General features: G+C 39.3%; 1 protein-coding gene across 1 annotated transcript in view; it reads left to right on the forward strand.

Moving 5' to 3' along the window:
- LOC127582189 (uncharacterized) overlaps window positions 1–17,935 on the forward strand; it is a 32,545-nt gene extending 14,610 nt beyond the window's left edge. Inside the window, exons 5-13 of the mRNA XM_052037263.1 lie at window positions 612–659; window positions 1,169–1,216; window positions 2,718–2,774; window positions 9,861–9,911; window positions 10,957–11,005; window positions 12,128–12,177; window positions 13,915–13,988; window positions 15,602–15,674; window positions 17,818–17,935. Of these exons, the coding sequence (XP_051893223.1) occupies window positions 612–659; window positions 1,169–1,216; window positions 2,718–2,774; window positions 9,861–9,911; window positions 10,957–11,005; window positions 12,128–12,177; window positions 13,915–13,988; window positions 15,602–15,674; window positions 17,818–17,841 (474 nt within the window). The 3' untranslated portion in view covers window positions 17,842–17,935. The remainder of the gene's footprint in view (window positions 1–611; window positions 660–1,168; window positions 1,217–2,717; window positions 2,775–9,860; window positions 9,912–10,956; window positions 11,006–12,127; window positions 12,178–13,914; window positions 13,989–15,601; window positions 15,675–17,817) is intronic.
- The last annotated feature ends 1,477 nt before the right edge of the window (window positions 17,936–19,412 follow it).

A 19,412-nucleotide genomic window follows, 5' to 3' on the forward strand; every position in this document is an offset into this window, starting at 1 on the left:
GACAGTACTGAGAAGGCTTGCACCTTCCAAGACTGAGTGGCTCACTTCATTGCCTACTGATACTGTGAGGAAATGTTTTTGTTTGCTGTCCTTGCATCCTGATTGTGCATTTGTTAGACAGGCTAATAAATTGTTTGTTACTACATTTTGCTTTCATCTCGCTGCTTGCATGTTTGCTCATCTTCCAGAATTTACAAGCTACAACTTAGAAAGCATCTCAGTAGGTAACCACAATCAATTCTTCAGATGTTTTGGTAGACAATATGTCATTAAGAGAACCATGAATGAAACAAAGTATAATTGTATAACCTTTAAATTGCTACACTTCAACTGGGGTTTAGAGACTAATATTAGAGATAAATCTGCCATTTTTCTGCCCACATTTCCAACTGGTCTATACGCTGCTGAATCCTTCAACAGCCTTCCTCACTATCCACAACTCTGCCAATTTTTGTCATCTGAAGACTTACTAATCTAAGTGTGACTTTGTCGTCAGAAGTTTTTGTCTGCAGTACTCGCCTATCTGGAGATTAGCTCAGGAAAGTTCATAACAGGTAATTGTCTTGCGTGTTATTATATTTTACTAAATGATTCTTATTTGACTTAATCAGGTGAATCAAGGAACAAATGCAGGGTCTGAGGTAATGGAGGAGACTTTGGTAAGTCCTTGCATAGCCTGGAACTTTGTCCAGTGTCTAACCAAATGTGAAGTAAAAAAAACACCTAGAGCACTTTGCTGGTATGTAAGTTGGGTAGTATTCACCCATGGAATTTATTTTTGCTTTTCACCTAACCTAAATTAATATTTCAGGGTAATACGGTGAAACAAAATGAAGGAATTGGGGAAAAAATTGCATTCTGCTTTGATTTTTGGAAACCTGAAATAATTACAATCAAATAATTAAAATCTGAAATGAATTTTCATGGCCAAATTATTACTGTCCAGATCAAAATAAAATCAGTCATACAAGGTACTTTGGATAATTCCCAAGTTAATCTATATGGATGGATGTGCAAAAGCATGGTGAGAGAAAGGCCATCTGGCCTATCACTGATCACACAAACTACAATTTACTAAATTAAAACTGAGTTTAATTTCTGGTTTACTCAATTTATAATTTTCAGATATTTTAAAATACTAATGTGCTTTATATAAATATATTCACAGGCAGGAAGAAATGTCTTCCATTCAGAATATTTTGATACTAACAAAGAGGTTGGTCATGATTTACTTCAGAGATTGTTATGATTTACTACAAATTATATAAATTTTACTTATAGTTTGCTAATGTTAAAATCCAATGATTTCCTACACAAGGTTTAAGACTTGTCATTTGGAAAGCAGGCCCCTTGTGCCTGCTGTCTTTCTGTAACATGGTTGATCTTTTATTTCATCCTCACTTTCCTGTGCTAACCATAATTTCTTGATTCCTGTGGTATAAAAATCTTTTGATCTCTCTTCAATATGCTGAGCCTCCATGGTCCTTTTGATTAGAAAAGTCCAAATGAAACAAATTCCTTGTAGGTGAGAGGTAATTTTTACTTTCATTGTCTAAATGTTAATCTGGTAGATGATGGAGTTTCAAGAATAGAAGCACTTTTGATTCATTCCACATGTGCCACCTTTCCCAACCATTGAGAAATCATCTGATTTCAGTTCCATTGACTTCCTCAATGCCATCTGGTAGTTGGTTCCTAACATACTGTTTTAAAAAAACTTCTTTAGCGTTAGTTTCCCTGTCTTTTTTTATTATTTTATGCTCTGCAGTTCTTGTAAGTGTATTAGTGGCCAATTATTTTAAATCATTACTGTTTTCAGAAAATGGAATACAGTATCCAACTTGGTCTATCAATGAACATCATTCATTGCCTAACGTAGATTGAAATATTCCACTTAGAGTTGTAGGCTCTACTTAAAGACTATTTTCATATTTTGTTCTTGGATTAACTTCTCTGACATGGTAACGTGTCCCCTGAGGAAATAAATGCAGAATGATGAGCTGCTAGCTCTTCGTAATTGAATCTGTGCAACTATTAATGGGCCCAGTGCAGGAGTACCTGTTCCTAGAATTCTTATATGTATTGGTACTTCATTCTGAATCGTTTTGCTGCAACCTGTCTTGAAAGGTGCCATATAAATTGAAGTTTTGTTTTACATTGTTTAACAAATTGTCTATCTAGAATAGAACAAATATTAGTGGCCTTTGCTTTTGCCCCGCTTGCAGGTGCCTAACCAAAATGTGCCAACATGAACATTTTTAAGCTAACCGTATACTTCATTTTAACTTGGAGTTATTTTGCACTTTCAGCCTGAATATACAGAAAGAGTTCCAGGAGTTAATACAAAGTGTGATATCGTCCTGAGCTGCATGGCATTGTTAAGTTAACACTCACTAGCTAAGCTAACATTAGGCATGTGAAGTACCAGAGTTTATCATCTTGCGCTCATGGGAAATTGGGTTTTATTAAAGACAAAAAATGAAGATATAGTTGACACATTCTACTGTAGATTGTATGAATTATCTTATTCATAGAAAGTAAAGGCTGAATGGGGAGGAAGAAAGACCTCTTCCCCAAAATTAGAAATCGCATCGCATTGCACAGCTTAATATTCTGATGAGTTTATCCTAGTCCAGTGTGAAGATCAAAAATTTTTTGCATAAATGTTAAGTACATTGGGCCAAAATATCACAGTTACAGGAAACCATTTTTTCCAGGTGGATCAAACATACAAAAAGATGGAAGTAGCTGCAAAACCTGAACATCTTGGACAGGTAAATACAATGCAATAATAAATCACTCATACCTATTGCTGTCTTTCATTCTGGATTTGAACATTTGGTTTTCCTTTAATTATATGTACCCCATCTAGCAAATTGCAGCTTGAGTAAAGGCTGCAATTCTCCATAGGAAAGTAAGATGCCTGCTATTTAATTGATTAAAATATTTGGGATAAGTCTGTCCACCCAAGTGTACCTGGTGATGAAGAAGAAAAAGGAAGAAACAGAAATTTGCAATTTAATGTTTTGGTTTCAGGGTGAGACAGCAAGCAAGGGACTAAAGTCTTCAAAATTACAAAATGTAATAAATCTTGGTTTGCTGATAATACAAAACTGGATGATTGGGTTATGTAGAAAATTGAGAGGTTTAGGATACATAGACTAAGTGAATGGATGAGGAGATGGGAATATAATGTGGTCATGCCTTTTGATAGAAAATATAGAAAGGCAGAGTATTTTTCAAATGGTGAGAGATTGAAATGTGTTCAAAGGGACCTGGATGTCCTATACAAATTAATGAAAGTAAGTTTTCAGGTGTAGCAAGCATTTAGGAAGGTATACAGTATGTTGGCCTTTATTACAGGAGGATTTGAGTATAAGAGGTCTTGATTGTGTTGATTAGGGGATGATGTTTTCTCTTGTGTATTTAGAATTTGGTTCACTGTCACAAAATAAGGGGTAGGTCTAAAATGAGAAGAAAATTTTCATTCAGAAGGTTGGTTGTGGAGACTGTCATTGTCTGCCGTGAAAATGGAGCTCAATAGGTTTCTGGATATTAAAGGAGGTAGGATAGAGCAGGGAAGTAATTCTTGAGGTAGATCATTCAAGATCTTGTTGAATGATGGAGTAGGTTCAAGGGCTTCCTGTTTATACAAACAACCAAATACCCAGTAAGTCAATACCAGACAGCTTTATCAGCATCTGCGCTTATGAAGGTTTGTCTGCATTCCCAGAGAAATAATTCCTTCCAATCAAGTAGTTTCTTTACTGAGTTATGATTTGAGGTTTTCTCAGCAGAGACTACCATCCATACAACTACCAATCTCAGTTCTGATTAATCATGGAAGGCTTTAGGTCTGTACTTATTTCAGTTAAGTCAGTGCTGAGCACAATGCTCAGTAAAGAAACCATTTTCTGTGGTAGATCTGCTGATCGCATTGCCTTTAGAATGCCTTCTCTTTTGGATCTCCATTTAGTTGACTACATTTGACTTCCAAGAAAAACTTACTAAAAGACCAAGGCCAAGTCTACAAGGAAACGACCATTGACAGAATAAAGGGTAATAAGAACTTGCATAGATCATACAACTTGAATAACAGTGGTGTATTCTGTAATGATCACTTTACATGCTTATTTATCCCCAAAATTCCATTTTCTTGTCAAGGTTAATGGCAAGGTCCTTCAAAAATTTGTATATAGTGAAATAGAACTTGCATACAATGACAGACTGTGGGTTTGCCTCCACAGTCCATCTGCTTTCAAGCTTATTCGAAAATAAGTGAACAATAAAGGTTGCACAAAGACCATTCAAACATGCAGTGCTGTGTCTTCTGGAAGATCCCTAGTCATCTATCTGCACTTTTCATTGAAGTGGTGACACTAGAAGAATAAAGACAAAAGATCTTAATTAACTTTAATATTGTAGTATATTTGTTCTTAGTGACAGCCTCCCACGTATTCCTACAACTTCTACATGATGCTCTCAAAATGCATGAAGCCAAGCTGGTGGAAGATTACTTCCTTTCAGTTGGTTGGACTGCAGGTGAACACGATGAATGTTCACCAGCATCCTGAGGGAGGACAGCACTTCCACACTCAACATTGCCAGTGGAATTCTCCCAGGACCAGAAATAAAGGTCAGTGTATCTGCTGATCTTGATTGTGCAGTTGTCATCGAAGTCTCTAGATCTGTACAAGCACAAGCCGTCTCTGCATGGGAGTAATCTGCTTCCTGGTGGCAACTGTTCTCCAGGCTGCAGGTCTTTGCCAATGCAGAACACAATCTGCTCCTGGGTGACATCAAGCAAAGTTCCAAGTAGAATGACACAAGTCTGTGAGATATGAGGGCTTTGTGATGCCTTTGCCTGTGCCTCCATGCAAGCAACACATTGTCCTTAATCCACTCAGTCATAGAGAGAGATACAACACAGAAACAGGCCTTTCACCCCATCAACTCTGCACCAACCATCAAACACCCATTTATGGTAATCCTACATTAATCCCTTTTTTTTATATTCTCATGAATTCTTCCAGTTTCTACCACTCTGCTATATACTAGGGTGATTTACAATGGCTAATTAACCTACCAAACCAGGATTTTGGGATGTCCAGCACTCAAGGTCAGGAGTGAATCCAGGTCTTTCTCACTGTGGGGCAGTGGTTCTACTAATGTGCCATGTACCAGCATATAGCAAGTCCTTGGCACTGCGGATAACCAAGTTTTTACTTATACGCACCTGTGAGCACCTTCAGACTGCCTCTCCTTCATATTAGAGAAGGAAGTCAATGATAAACAGATTAGTAACATTCCACATGCAATAAATAACTCGTGCAAACAAGAAATGTAATTTGGATAAGCTACTAAAGAAATCATATCACAGCACAAATCGGAAGAGTAAAGAGGATGGTGGGTTGGAGGGCAAAAATCAGCAAAGAAGATAGTAGTAGAAGAATAAGGAGATAGGGTTATTCAGCATTTAAAGTTTACACTCAAAAATATCGCTTTCCTAAACAATATATTTGGCAGATTTTTGGTGGCAGAATTGCATTTTTATTGATTCAACTGTTAAGATATGAAGAAATATTTTAATTAAATCCTAGAAGATAGCCATAGATATAGCATACCATATAACTACAAAATATGGCAGATTATACTTCAGAAGCAATTCTTTGGCTTAGAAGTTCTTTGGAATATTAGGAGGATGTGAAAGGTCTTAAATAAGAGGTTTTTATATGATAAAGAATTTCTACAAAAATAACTTTATAAATACTGTGTGCAGCAAGCATACTGTGTTAGAAAGGATCGCTGGATGCAGGCTTGTGGCAGATTGTGCTGGTGATACAAATCAGCATGTAATAAAAGCTATTTGCAGAGCAATATCTTCTATTTGCAAATAGTGCATTAAAAAATATGACTATTATTTATAATGTATACTACTAAGATCCTGGGTAGAGGCACAGCTGGTGTGTTAGAATGTTTCCTCAAATCTCCACTGTTCTCATTTTTTATTCCCTTCCTAAAAAGTAAAACTTGCTCTTTATTGCATTGGTCAAAACATTTAAAAGAAAAAGAATCTAATTTAAAAACTACTGACAAGCCACAAGTGCGGCTTGGATGACAGGATTTCTACAGCAGCATGGAAGTGGCTACGCTACTTGGTGTTGAAGTGGGCACGACTTCCAAACTAGAAGTAAGACACAAGACATAGGAGCAGAATTAGGCCATTCGGCTCTTTGAGTCTGCTCTGCCGTTTGATCATGGCTGATTTATTTTTCCCTCTCAAACCCATTATCCTGCCTTCACCCCATAACCTTTGACGCCCTTACTAATCAAGAACCTATCAACCCCGGCTTTAATATACCCAATGACTTGCCTCCACAGCTGTCTGTGGCAATGAATTCCACAGATTCACCATCCTCTGGCTAAAGAAATTACTCCTCATCTCTGTTCTAAAAGGATGTCCTTCTATTCTGAGGCTGTGCCCTCTGGTCCTAGACTCTCCCACTACCGGAGACATCCTCTCCACATCCACTCTATCCAGGCCTTTCAATATTTGGTAGGTTTCAGTGAGATTTCGCCACCCCCTATCCTTCTAAACTCCAGTGAGTACAGGCACAGAGCCATCAAATGCTCGCTCATGAGTTAACCCTTTCATTCCCTGGATCATTCTTGTAAACCTCCTCTGGACCCTCTCCAATGCCAGCGCATCCCTCCTTAGATATGGGCCCAAAACTGCTCACAATACTCCAAATGTGGTTTGACCAATACCTTATAAGCCTCCACATTACATCTTTGCTTTTATATCTACAAGTGATGTACTTTTGACACTGCCTTGCTTCTTGACATTATTTATATTCTGACAGACAGGTTGGACAATGTGGCATAGATTTTGAATTGCAGTTCCTGCAGGCTTCTATGTCATTGAGTCGCACAGCATAGAAACAGGCCCTTCAGCCAAAATCGTCCATGCTGACATTGTTGCCCAGCAAGCTAGTCCTATCATGCCTGCGTTTGGCCAAAGCCCTCCAAATCCCTCCTATCCATGTACCTATCTAGATGGCTTTTAAATGTTGTTAATGTGCCTGCCTCAACCACTTTTCTGGCAGCTCATTCCAGAAATGTGCCATTTTTATCCTTCTCATATCCTCTTTTTGCACTCCTACACTTGTAATCATCAAGAGATTCACTAGTTTCCAATTGCTTACTCGCAGTGTATGCTCCCTCTTTTTCTATCCAGAACCTCAATATCTCTCGTCAGCCAGGGTTCCCAAAACCTGCCAAGAGCCCTGAACTCTTGACATCGTACTTTTAAAGGCCTCCCACTTGGCGAACACTCATTTCCCTTGCACTCAACTTCTCCAAGATCCCACCTAATGGCTCCAAAATTTGCTCTTCCCCAGTTCAGGATCTTAACCTGTGAACCAGTCTTATTCTTCTCCGTAACTATTTTAAAATTAATAGAATTATAGTCACTGGACCCAAAGTGCTTGCTGACAGACACTTCTACCACCTGCCCTACCTCATTCCCCAGGAGGAGGTCTAGTGTTGCACCCTTTCTAGTAGGTCCCTCTATGTATTCATAAAGGAAGTTTCCTTGGACACACTTCACAAATTTCATTCCATCCAAGCTCTTTACACTATGGTTGTCCCAGTCAATATTAGGGAAGTTAAAAACTCCCACTAGTACTACCCTGTCATGTTTACAATTAGCTGCAATATTTCTACATCTCCAATTCCCACTGACTACTGGGGGGCCTATAATATAATCCCATCAGAATGACCATCCCCTTCTTGTTTCTGAATCTGAGCCATTTGGGATAGTACCAATGTACATTCTAAGTAGCTGGCACAGCAGATACATTTCTCACTTATTTCAGCCTGAGAATGGACACTGACATTGGTTTACTTTCCAGTTTCCTTGTACTCAGTTAGCTCCATTTGCATGCCCAACACCAGACTCAGACACCCTTTTCCAGGTTCTGTCACATGCACAAAGGGTTGGGTCAAAGTGGGATTTGCTGGATAGGATATTTCCTTAAAAGCTGTAATGATAGGGGAAAGTGAAGTGTGTTTGTATTCTTGATTGCATCTTTAAGACAGAATGACCAGCATACATAAAAATAGATATCGTTAAACTATTAATGGAAAGGGGTAAAGTTAAGGTCTAGACAATGCTTGCTAACCTGGTTTTTATCAGGGACTGTGGCCTAAGTCACCTTCCTACTCAGTAGGAGGAGGAGGATGGGTCTCCACCAGCCTGCTGAGGTTTTGCGAGTTGAAGTGCCAGCTTCTGTTTGTTGCTTCAGGTGTCTGTTGTGGACAACTGTATCCTGGAAGGCAAAGGGGAATTGCCAGGGTACGTTTGATTATATAATTGTGTGTGTTAAGGCATAGGATCATGGTGATCTTTAAAGGGCAGTTGGAGAAATACCTGTGGTAGGTATCTATGTGGTTGTGTTTAAAGTGAACATTAATGAAGGACAGCTCAAAAAGTGTCTGAGTACTAAACCTGGCACATCTTGTATGGTCCTGGAATTCCTTACTGCACTTCTCCCAGGTTTGGACACCCTTCCTCCTGAAGGTTTTCACTGTGATCAGCTTCTGCCATTTGCATTTCATCTCTGCTCTAGAGACCCTTCTGGAAGCTCCTGGCACAGAGAACATGGGTCCTGACTTCACCTCTTCAGCCATGATGCTGAGTTCTGAATCTGAGAGTTGGGGTATACTTCCTCTTCTCCACAGCTTCTTACACATTCATAACAGTATTTGGGAATTAGTTTCACAAGGATCATGATGACAAGGACCAAAATCCAACATGCACCAGCATGAATTAATTGGGAGAACAGTGCAAATTTAGTTTTTCCAATTTAGGAGCAATCTGATTTGTAGACTGTTTACTGGATTTTTAAAAGTTGGGCAAAGTTTGATCTGTGTTACCTATTTACCTGTGTTACTAGGTTACTATTGGTGAATGTCCCTTTAAGATAGGGCATAGTGTGTGTGTGTGGCATGCTTAGATCAACAGAAGATGAAGGACGTTGTTGATGAAGTCAGTTGAGTCAGTCAGAGGAGAGAGAGAGGGGGGGAGAAGAGAGCGAGAGACACCAGCCTGTTAGTTTCTCTATCGATGCATGGGAAACATAATTGTGTCTGTCATTACAATCCACATTTGGATTTTTGGAGTAATCTGGTGGAGTCCACTTTGTCGTTAACCTATGGAGGGAAACAGGTGTTTGTGTGGACGGCCACATCTCGATGCTTTTGGGGTGGCAGATACTTTGGAACGACGCAGTGGAGTTCACTTTGTTGTTGACCTGTAGAAGGAACAGGTATTTGTGTGGACGGCCACGATTGGATGCTTTTCAGGGTGAGGAAGTCACTACCGAGTAAACACTGAGGTGTCGTTTGGGTTTATTGATGGAACATTTGGATTTTGTAATTACTCTCTCAGTTCTCTCTACATCAACGTTTTATCTTCAGACAACAGTGGTTGTTGAAGAAGCTTTTGCTCATGTTTCACCTTACGGCTTGCTAACTGGAATTTTAAGACCATTCCTGGACTTGGAGTTTGGGAATTTGCCACACGCACACTATAGTTTAGTTTTGGGGTTAATGTTTAAGGTTTAACATTTTTACTTCTAATATTCTAACATTTTTACTTTTATTTTTCTTATTATCATGAGTAGCTATTAATAAAAGTAGTTTTTAACACTGAATCATGACACAGTGTGTTTCTTTTGTTGCTGGTTCGTAACATCTGTGGACAGAAATTTTTTAAGGATTCAACCAGTGAAGTTCCATTTTAAAGAAAAATAGAATTTCCTAATTTTAAAAAGATTGACATTACTTCTCTCTTTCAGATTGGAAGCATGGAGTCATTTGAATATTCTTTCACTAAATCAAAAAGAAAGGTAACCGTCCATCTTGGTGTTTATTTTAAGACCTGCTCATTTATAGCTTCATTCTTTTCAGCTTTCAGAAAACTTTGACCTTTTTTTATTTATTTGTTCATGGGATGTGGAATGCCAGCCTTGCGTCGCATGCAACATTACTCCTGAACTGGGCTGGAGTTAGGAGTTAACCACGTTGCTTGTCTGTATCCATATATAGGCTTGACTGAACAAGGATGGCAGATGTTCTCTCCTGAAGGACATCAGTGAATCAGATTGGTTTTTAACAACATTGTACTGAGGCTAGGCTCTTACTTTAAAGATTCCAAATGTATCTAATAACTTGAATTTAAGTTCCATGGCTGCCTTAATAGGATTCAAACTCGCACCCTGGATCAGCACAGTGGAAGTAGTGTAGCTGCCTTACAACTCCAGCTATCGATTCTTCATTCTCTTCTATGTTGTTTGTGTGGAATTCGCACATTCTCCCTGTGACCACGTGGGTTTCCCTTTGGTGCTCCCACTTCTTAAAAATGTGCTGATTGGTAAGTTAGTTGGCCACTGTAAATTGCACTCAGTGCCAGTGGATAACAGGAAAATCAAGGGAATGTTAGCATGTGTGAGAGTGTAGATTACAGGAAAGTAAGAATGGGATTGCTTTCTATGAGCCAACAAAGGAGACCTTTTGGTCCATCAGGTCTGTGTGGTAAGGAAATATGACAGTTAGTGTTCCAGATTTCTGACTAATGGTCCAATAACTTGAGCACTGCACTATCGTACCTGAGTTCACCTGTTTACTTCAAATTAAAACAATATCGACTGATCAGAGTTTGGATCGTTGAAGTATGTCTGAATTGAACTGAATGGCTCTTTGCAGTGTGGATAAGAGGCATTAGCATTGGTTATGTACCTTAAAGCTTGAAACAGAAGTCGTGCTATAATGTTTGTTCATTCCACGTAAGTCCATCACAGATCTATGTTATTTTGGGCTTAAATTGCAAAACTTAGCAGATAGTATAAAAAATTATTTATGACTATTTTAATAACTAAGTTTCTTTTTACATAGTCATATTGTGCAGAGGAAGAAATGAAACTTGTGGTGAAGGATAAGGCTGAGTAACTATACTAATATAATTTAACCATGGCAAAGGCAGTTAGGATTTTAATAGATGGCTCTTATTAACATGTCTGCAAACGAGATGATCAATAAATCATTGTATGTGCACTCTGTATTTATAATTTTTCAGTGTTCATTTTAAAATTCTTTCTCTATATTGTGTTGCTAGAAGAAAAACTTGCCATTGCTTATCTGAAATGCCTAACTTAACTTAGTTTCATCTTCTGGAAGGAGTACCTCGATTTATGTGCTTTCTTTTAATTTTCTTTTTATATTTCCTTTTCTGATACATGTCTTGACTTTATACTTGATATTCAGAAGGCTTTTGACAAGGTGCCACACATGAGGCTGCTAAACAAGATAGGATCCTATGGTATTACAGGAAAGGTACTAGCATGGATAGAAAACTGGCTGACTGGCAGAAGGTAAAGTGTGGGAATAAAGGGGGCCTTTTCTGGTTGGCTGCCGGTGACTAGTGGTCTTCCCCAGGGGTTGGTGTTGGGTCCGCTACTTTTCATGTTATATGTTAATGATCTGCATGACAGAGTTGATGGCTTTATGGCCAAGTTTGCGGATGATACAAAGATAGGTGGAGGGGCAGGTAGTGTTGACAAAGCACGGAGTCTGCAGAAGGACTTGGACAGGTTGGGAGAATGAGCAAAGAAGTGGCAGATGCAATGTTAGCATTCATTTCGAGAGGGCTAGAATATAAAAGCAAGGATGTAATGCTGAGGCTTTATAAGGTGTTGGTCAGACCACATTTGGAGTACTGTGAGCAGTTTTGGGCCCCATATCTAAGGAAGAATGTGCTGGTGTTGGAGTGGGCCCAGAGGCGGTTTACGAGAATGGTCCTGGGTATGAAAGGGTTAACGTGAGGGGCATTTGATAGCTCTGTGCCTGTACTTGCTGGAGTTTAGAAGGATGAGGGGGGATCTCTTTGAAACCTACCGAATATCAAAAGGGTAGAGAAGGAAAAATAAATCAGCCATGATTGAATGGTGGAGCAGACTCGATGGGCCGAATGGCCTAATTCTGCTCCTGTGTTTTGTGGTCTTGATATCTGGTACGGATTATAGTTCCATCCATCCACTCAAAATGAACTACTCTTTTGTTTTAATACAGATTGACTACAAGAATCAACAAACTAAATTTACTCTGGAGCACTATCAGGTAAGCTTTACAAGATAGCATCTTGCACCAGTGTGACATGGTATTGGGTTATTATTGTCACATGTACTGAGGTACAGTGAAAAGCTTTTGTTTTGCTTGTTATCCATCTAGATTATGCCATACATAATTACGTCAAGGTGGTAAAAAGAAAACAATGCAGAATATAGTGTTGCAGTTGCAGGGAAATTGCAGTGCAGGTAAACAAACTTGCACTGCAATGCATGGGCCATGACAAGGTAAACTGAGGATCAAGAGTTCAAAGGTTCATCTTTTAGTGTATGAGGTCCATTCAAGAGTCTGATAACAGTGGAATAGAAGCTGTCCTAGAGTCTGGTGGTACATGCTGTCAAGCTCTTGTATCTTCTGACCGAGGGGAGAAAAGTGAATGACTGGGGTGGGAGGGGCCCTTGACTACGTTACCTGCCTTCCTGAGGCAGCGGAAAGTGTAGAAGGAGTCAATGGAGGGGAGACTGGTTTGCGTGATGGACTGGCCTGCGCTCACAACTCTGCAGTTTCTTGTGGTCTTGGACAGAACAGTTGCTATACCAAGCTGTGAGGCATCCGGATACGATGCTTTCTATGGTGCATCTATAAAAATTAGGGTCATTGAGGACATGCCGAATTTCCTTAGCCTTCTGAGGAAGTAGAGGCGCTGGTGCGCTTTCTTGGCTGTAGGGTCGAAGTGGCTGGATCAGGACAAATAGAAGCTCTCACCTAGGAATTTGAAGCTCTCAACCATCTCCACCTCAGTGCCATTGATACACACAGGGACGTGCTATACCCCACTTCCTGAAGTCAATGACAGTTCCTTCGTTTTGCTGTCATTGAGGGAAAGGTTGTTGCCTTGACACCTTGACTCTTGGGATTCAATATCCACTATAAAAATGCAGAATTGATTTTGTTTTTGACTCTTAGAGGTCTAAACTCCAATGCATTTCATGGTTCCTGGACCCACTTCTTCACTTTTACATCACTCCATGTTAGTGATAGGAAATTCAGGTTACCACTAATGTTACAGTGGTAAAGCTGCTGAGTAAATGTGAGAACATGTAACTAAATGTCACGCTAAGTTCTTTGATATTCGCAACACACATTGTTATCTACACTGGTTGATCCTCAAACCCCTCAATTTGCAGAAGAGACACTCAAGAAACTGATAATTATGCACCCTGAGAGTGAAAGGCTACAAGATAGGCTCTGGTCAGGGCTGTGGTCATTTATTTTAAGGAGAGGTTTATGGAATACATGAGTTCAGTGGAAAGAGGTTACTGGAGCTCAGGAACCACTAAAGACGTCACTTAGTTGAAGAGCTGAGGTTGATGCCTAGAGAAGCAGGTGGGTGATGAGGATTTTAAAGGAAATGCAAGATGAGTGATATCAAGGTAGGACAGCCCACATCTGGAAGCATGGTTGTATCAAGGGTGGGATCAAATTGAATTTTTTTTAACGTTTTCATCTACAGGCCAGCAGACTGCGTGTGTCTAGGCAAGAGCTGAGACAGCATACTTATACATGTAAACTGATAGTCTGGTGCTTTGAAGCAACCTATATCATGTACCCCATGGCTTGTAGTTGTTTCCACATTGGGTTCTTTATCACAAAAAGCTGTCAATCCATTTCCCATGAATTGTCAAAGCCAAGGGTAATGCAGTTAATTAATTTGCTTTTTATCAATGTCCTTGTGACATGAGGAAAGAAGGGAACAAATGAATGTAATTCTGAATCTCATACAATTAGGGATTGGATATGGACCTCGCATATTCCGAGGAGCTATTTGATGAAATTGATGACGATGATGATAGTGCTAACCTGTAAGTACTGTAATTTCATGTACAATGTATAAATGAGTGAGCAAGGCTTAAAAGCATCATTGACCATACACCAAGCAAGAAAATATCTAGTTACTGAGTCATGACAGGACAATGCTGATCATTCAAAGAACTGTGGCCGGCCATCTACATAACAACATGATTGTTAGGGCAAAATGAGGAAAAAAACAAATGTAAAAGTATGCTCTATAGATCTGGAATTGTAGATTGTTGGGTAACAAATGCAACCCCACTATTTAAAAAAGGAGGGGGAGAGAGAAAAGAGGGAACTACTGACCTGTTAGACTAATGTCATTGGTAAGCCAAATGCTGGAACTGATAATGAAAGATGAAGTAACAGAACAGCTCAAAGAATAATGTGGATTTATAAAGGGAAATTCACGCCTGACTAATCTGTTAGGAGTTCTTTGAATATGTGAGTAATAGAATATAAGGGGAAAGCAGTGGATGAAGTATATCTTTGGAAGGTTTTCAATGAGGTACCACACAGGAGGTTGATCAACAAGGTTAGAGCACATGGAATTGGTGAGGATAAACTGATGGGGATTGAGAAATTGGTTATCAGAAATCATTGTGAGATTATTTATTGGGCACTTAGTTGAAGGGCTCTATGGGGCACTGCAGACTTTAGTGCTTGGGTCCCAGCTGTTGACAATCTAAATCAATAATTTTGTTAAGGAAAAATGTGTGGTCATCCGTATAACAGAAAAGCAGAGTATTTGTTAAATGATGAGAGATTGGGGTGAAGTTGATGTTCAAAGGAACTGGATCTGCTTGAACGCAGGTCACAAGGCCAACACACAGATATCATTAGAGATTGGGAGGGCAAATCATATTTTAATCTTTTGTGTGTTTGATTGCAGAAAAAAGGAAGTCTTAATGCAATCATACAGGGCCTTGGTGAGACCTCACCTGGAGTATTGTGTACTGTTTTGGTCTCCTTACTAAAGATTCACCAGAGTAGTTCTTGAGGAAAGATTGAATAGACTGAGACTGTATTCTCTAGAGTTTAGAATTATGAGAGTCGATCTCATCAACACTTACAAAATTCTTAGAGTTTAACAGGCTGGATGCAGGAAGGATGTTTCCTCTAGCTGAGGATTCTGGGACCAGGGGACACCGTCTGAGAATAAGGGATAGGTTGGATAGGACTGAGATGAAAACTATCTTCACTCAGAGGGCTGTGAACTTTGGAATTTTCTACCCTAGAGACTGTTGTTTGTTTGATAGTTTTTGGGCATTAAGGGAATCAAAGGATATGGTGATAGTGCAGAAAACTGGTGCAGAGTTAGAAGACCAGCCAAGGGCTTGATGAAAGCGGAGCAGGCTGAAAGGGCCAGCTGGCCCACTCTTGCTCCTGTTTCTTATGTTCTTATGGTAGTTAAAAGAAGAAAAATTCTTAAATGTTAATTAGTTAAATGGCAGCTTCTGAGTTGTTCCCTCTTGTATACTGTCCCTTTGTTCCAACATTCTTGGTTTTACATTTAAAGCTTTTGGGAGGTCATTTTGGGAAGTCTTAGAAAAAGATCATATGCACTGACTGAAGTCTTAGTATTTTGTAGTGTGTTTTTTTGCACAGTTTTGTTTATTTTTAGGGAGACAAGAACAATGCTGTGCCTACCATTCTTATGTTGGAGAAGGAGAAATAAGCATGAGAAGGAGCAGAAGGTGAGCTAAAGGCAAGCATTTGTTTTTGTAAAATTACCTTTATTTTCAACAATAAAAAGCTAATCTGCCTTTTAACTAATGTAAAAGATAACAAAATTGACCTGATTTCAGGATATAATAGATTTGTAGGTCTGGGGACTAGCACCTGTATCTTCTGTTTATGATGAACCATTAACATTAGAGTCCCACTGAAAGTTACTGACAGAACTCAAGGCTTCAGGCTAGAGTTAGGGAATAAGGAGTTGATGGAAGCTTTGCACCAGGTTTTCTGACCCCTTTCACACTGAATAGGGATCTGTTTTAATTTGAATGCTGGAATATATTTTGTATAAGGTGGAAAATTGCGATGATTTTAGTTGTTAGCATATTGAATTTAAAGACCAAGCAAATAGGGTGCTATAAATGTACATCGTATATAAATATACAGGCCTTACACTGAAGATCTGCAATCTAGGTATACCTTTTGAAAGTTAAGTTTAATTTCTGCTGTTAACTGAAATTTTAACTGGGGTCTTTTTCCAGATATTGATATTTCAGTGGATTGTGTAGGACTGTTTATTTCAGAGGACTTGACACAGATGGAATTGCTATAATGGCTACATGTAGGCTGTTTTGTGTCACTCTGGAAATTCAACAGAGCTCTTGCCAGTGTTTGTTATAGTCTTACATGTGACACATTCTGTACTTCAGATGTACGTATCAACTTGCATCATTCCCTGTGCAACACTCCTTTTGGACCATTTTAGAGGAAATTTGACCAACTTGTCCCAGGAGTGACCATAATTTGGTACTCCTTGGATAATTAGGTCTTTAAAGCAATGGACTATGACTATGATGAGGTAAGACCCTCATTTTTATCTTTCTGGCCCTCACACTCCATGTTACTAAACTCCATGACCCACCAGTCTCCCCTGATGTTCCGATTGGAGGACAGCAACCCTCCAATCTTCCCCGGCCCCTCCAACCAGCCAAAGCCATGATTCCCTCTGTCTTACTTATCTACCCTCTCTTAACCTCTAATGGATCTGGGCCCTGGCCCCCTCAGCACTAACTCGGTGATCTCCCCTCCAATCAGCCCAAAGATCCTCCAATTCTCTGCTCCTCAACGAAGGTCTTCAGTTCCAATAGATTCATAACACCCCTCATATCTCTGCCCCAACACTTATACAATCCACAATCTTATTCCAGACCATAATCAGATCTGCAGCTACTGACTGTGACTCTTCCCCAGCCTTGGTCTTGTGACACATTTTTGGTCCCAGAATAAGGTTCATTACCCTCAGCACTGTTACAGTTTGCAGTGGCAGGGCCACAACCTAGCTGCTACTATGACTATCTAGCTATCTCCGTAGTGCTCACTACAGTTTCTAGGTTTTTCATGATGTATAGAACTCTTGTCGATTTTTTTGCACATTAAGCTCCATTTTTTGGTGAAAGTTCATAAATTATTTACTTTACCAATATTTATTGAAGCAAAGTCATTAGTAAAATGTACAACCATCCCACTGTTCACCCCTTTATCTCATACTGTATTGTTTCACACTGGCAAATTGAAAACTTAAGGACAATTATGGAATCTCTGAACATTTGCTTTTAGGTGCATAACAAATTTAGCTTTAAGATCATAGCTTATGATCCAGGAAGTTTTCAGTGATGTGGTCTTTGCTGTTGTTTTAACGTAGCAGGGCATGCAGCTCTGCTATATCGCAAATTGTAGAACTCCAATAATAGTCAAATTGTGCAAATATTAATTTAAGATGCACAAATATTTTAAGTTAATTTTGTCTTGGCATCACTTATCAGTTGTAGGTAAATACCTTCAAATCTGTCACTCCTCCATCCAGGTTCATGCTCCCTTGAAATTTTACTGTGAACCTACTTCCTGTGCTCCCTTTAAACTTGCCAGGCTCACTGGAAAAATTATTATTCTACTGTGTGACATCTAATAAAAAGTGAATTAAAAGGGTGTTGGAGTATTAATAGAATAACATCTGATGGTCCAGAAAATCTGCTGGTCCAATACCACGAAAGTGCCAAGCTTGCCAGATTTATGGTGGTTTACTGTTTTAGTGTATGACATGACAAGTTATGATATCTGAGTTTACTTTTAACAAATTCAGAACCTTTTTTTGTTTTTCAACAGACCCCCAACTTCTTTGAGAGATAACTTCTTGCCTGTAGAGATTTGTTAAGATGGAACTATTAACCTGTTTTATAATAAGTGGAGTTCCACAAAATGTTGTAAATTGTTTTGATTGTTGATACATTTAGCTGCTCTGTTATAACTTTTAAGCTAACTTTAATAAAAACATTATTTCCATAACACTGTCATAGTATTTCTTGTTTCCTCCCAGGTTGTGTTGGTGATAGCTAGTTTTCATAGGGTCTATGCCTGAACAAAATGGGGCAAACCTAACGCTGACATCCACACTAGATTAACTGACAGATATGCCTATAACTAGCCAATTCTAGAGCACAGCCTTTCCCTCAGCAGAGTGCCAGCCACAGGACTTTTTCAATGTCCAGTCTGATTCCTTTTGTCAAATATATCTCAAAAGTTGCAAAAAGTTTGGTTCCATTTCAGGTGGATGAAAGAAGAGGGATGGAGTAGATGGCTGAGGAACAGTTTGCTGCAAGGAAAGAAGGTGATAGCTTTGGTCTTCCCACTACTAACAGGGGAGATTTTCTATTGATGCAATACTGGATGTTGTAAGAGGGCAAAGATGGGGTACAAAGCAGGGGGAGAGTGCAGAAAATGAGTGACTTACTCAAGTGATATTTATCCTGCCCCACTTGTCCACCATCTACAGAGCAGAGAATACCGGAGATTCACCACCCTCTACAAGAAGAAATGTCTGTGTACCTCACTTTTAAATGACCAGCCCCTTGTAGTTGTGTCCCCTTGTTCAAGATTCTCCCACTGGTGGAAATATCCCAACATCTACAATGTCAAGCCCCCTTACGATCTTAAATGTTTGAATAAGGTCACTCCTTGTTCTTCTAAACTCCCAAAAAATACAGGCCCAAACTATTTACTCTGTCTTGATGGAATAACTCTCTCATTCCTAGAATTAGCCTGATGAATCTCCCTTATACTGCCTCTGATGTAATTATGTCTTTTTTAGGTAAGGAGACTAAAACTGTGTACAATGTTCCAGGTGAGGCCTCACCAACACACTCCCTATTTTTAAACTCCAACCCTTTTGCAATGAAGGCCAAAATGTGTTGTCTTCTTAACTTCTTGGTGGACCTGCCTGCTAGCTTTTTATGATTCATGTACTAGGACACCTAGATCCACCCCTGCCCCCCACCCTCATTCTTCATTCATTTGCAGTCTCCCTCCATTTAGGTAATCTTCCTTTTGATTTATCTTACTGAAGTACATGACCTCACACTTCTCCCACATGAAACTTTTGTCCATTCACTCCAACTATATCCCATCATAGAATCACAACATGCCCTTCAATCTATTTTTTCTATCATCGGCAAATTTAGAAACCCTGTATACTATTCCTTCCTCCAGGTCATTAATGTAAATAGTGAACAATTGTTGGCCAAGAACTGATCCTTGCAGTATTCAACTAGTTAATTCCTTTCAGTCTGAAAAAGAGCCGTTTATTCCAACTCTGTTTTCTATGAGACAGGCAGTTTTCAATCAATTCTAACACACCTCCTCCTATACTATGGGCTTTTAGTATATGTACCAGCCTCTTATGCAGCATCCGGTCAAATGCCTTT

Source organism: Pristis pectinata, chromosome 23, assembly GCF_009764475.1.
Source record: "Pristis pectinata isolate sPriPec2 chromosome 23, sPriPec2.1.pri, whole genome shotgun sequence".
NCBI classification, from domain to species: Eukaryota; Metazoa; Chordata; class Chondrichthyes; order Rhinopristiformes; family Pristidae; genus Pristis; species Pristis pectinata.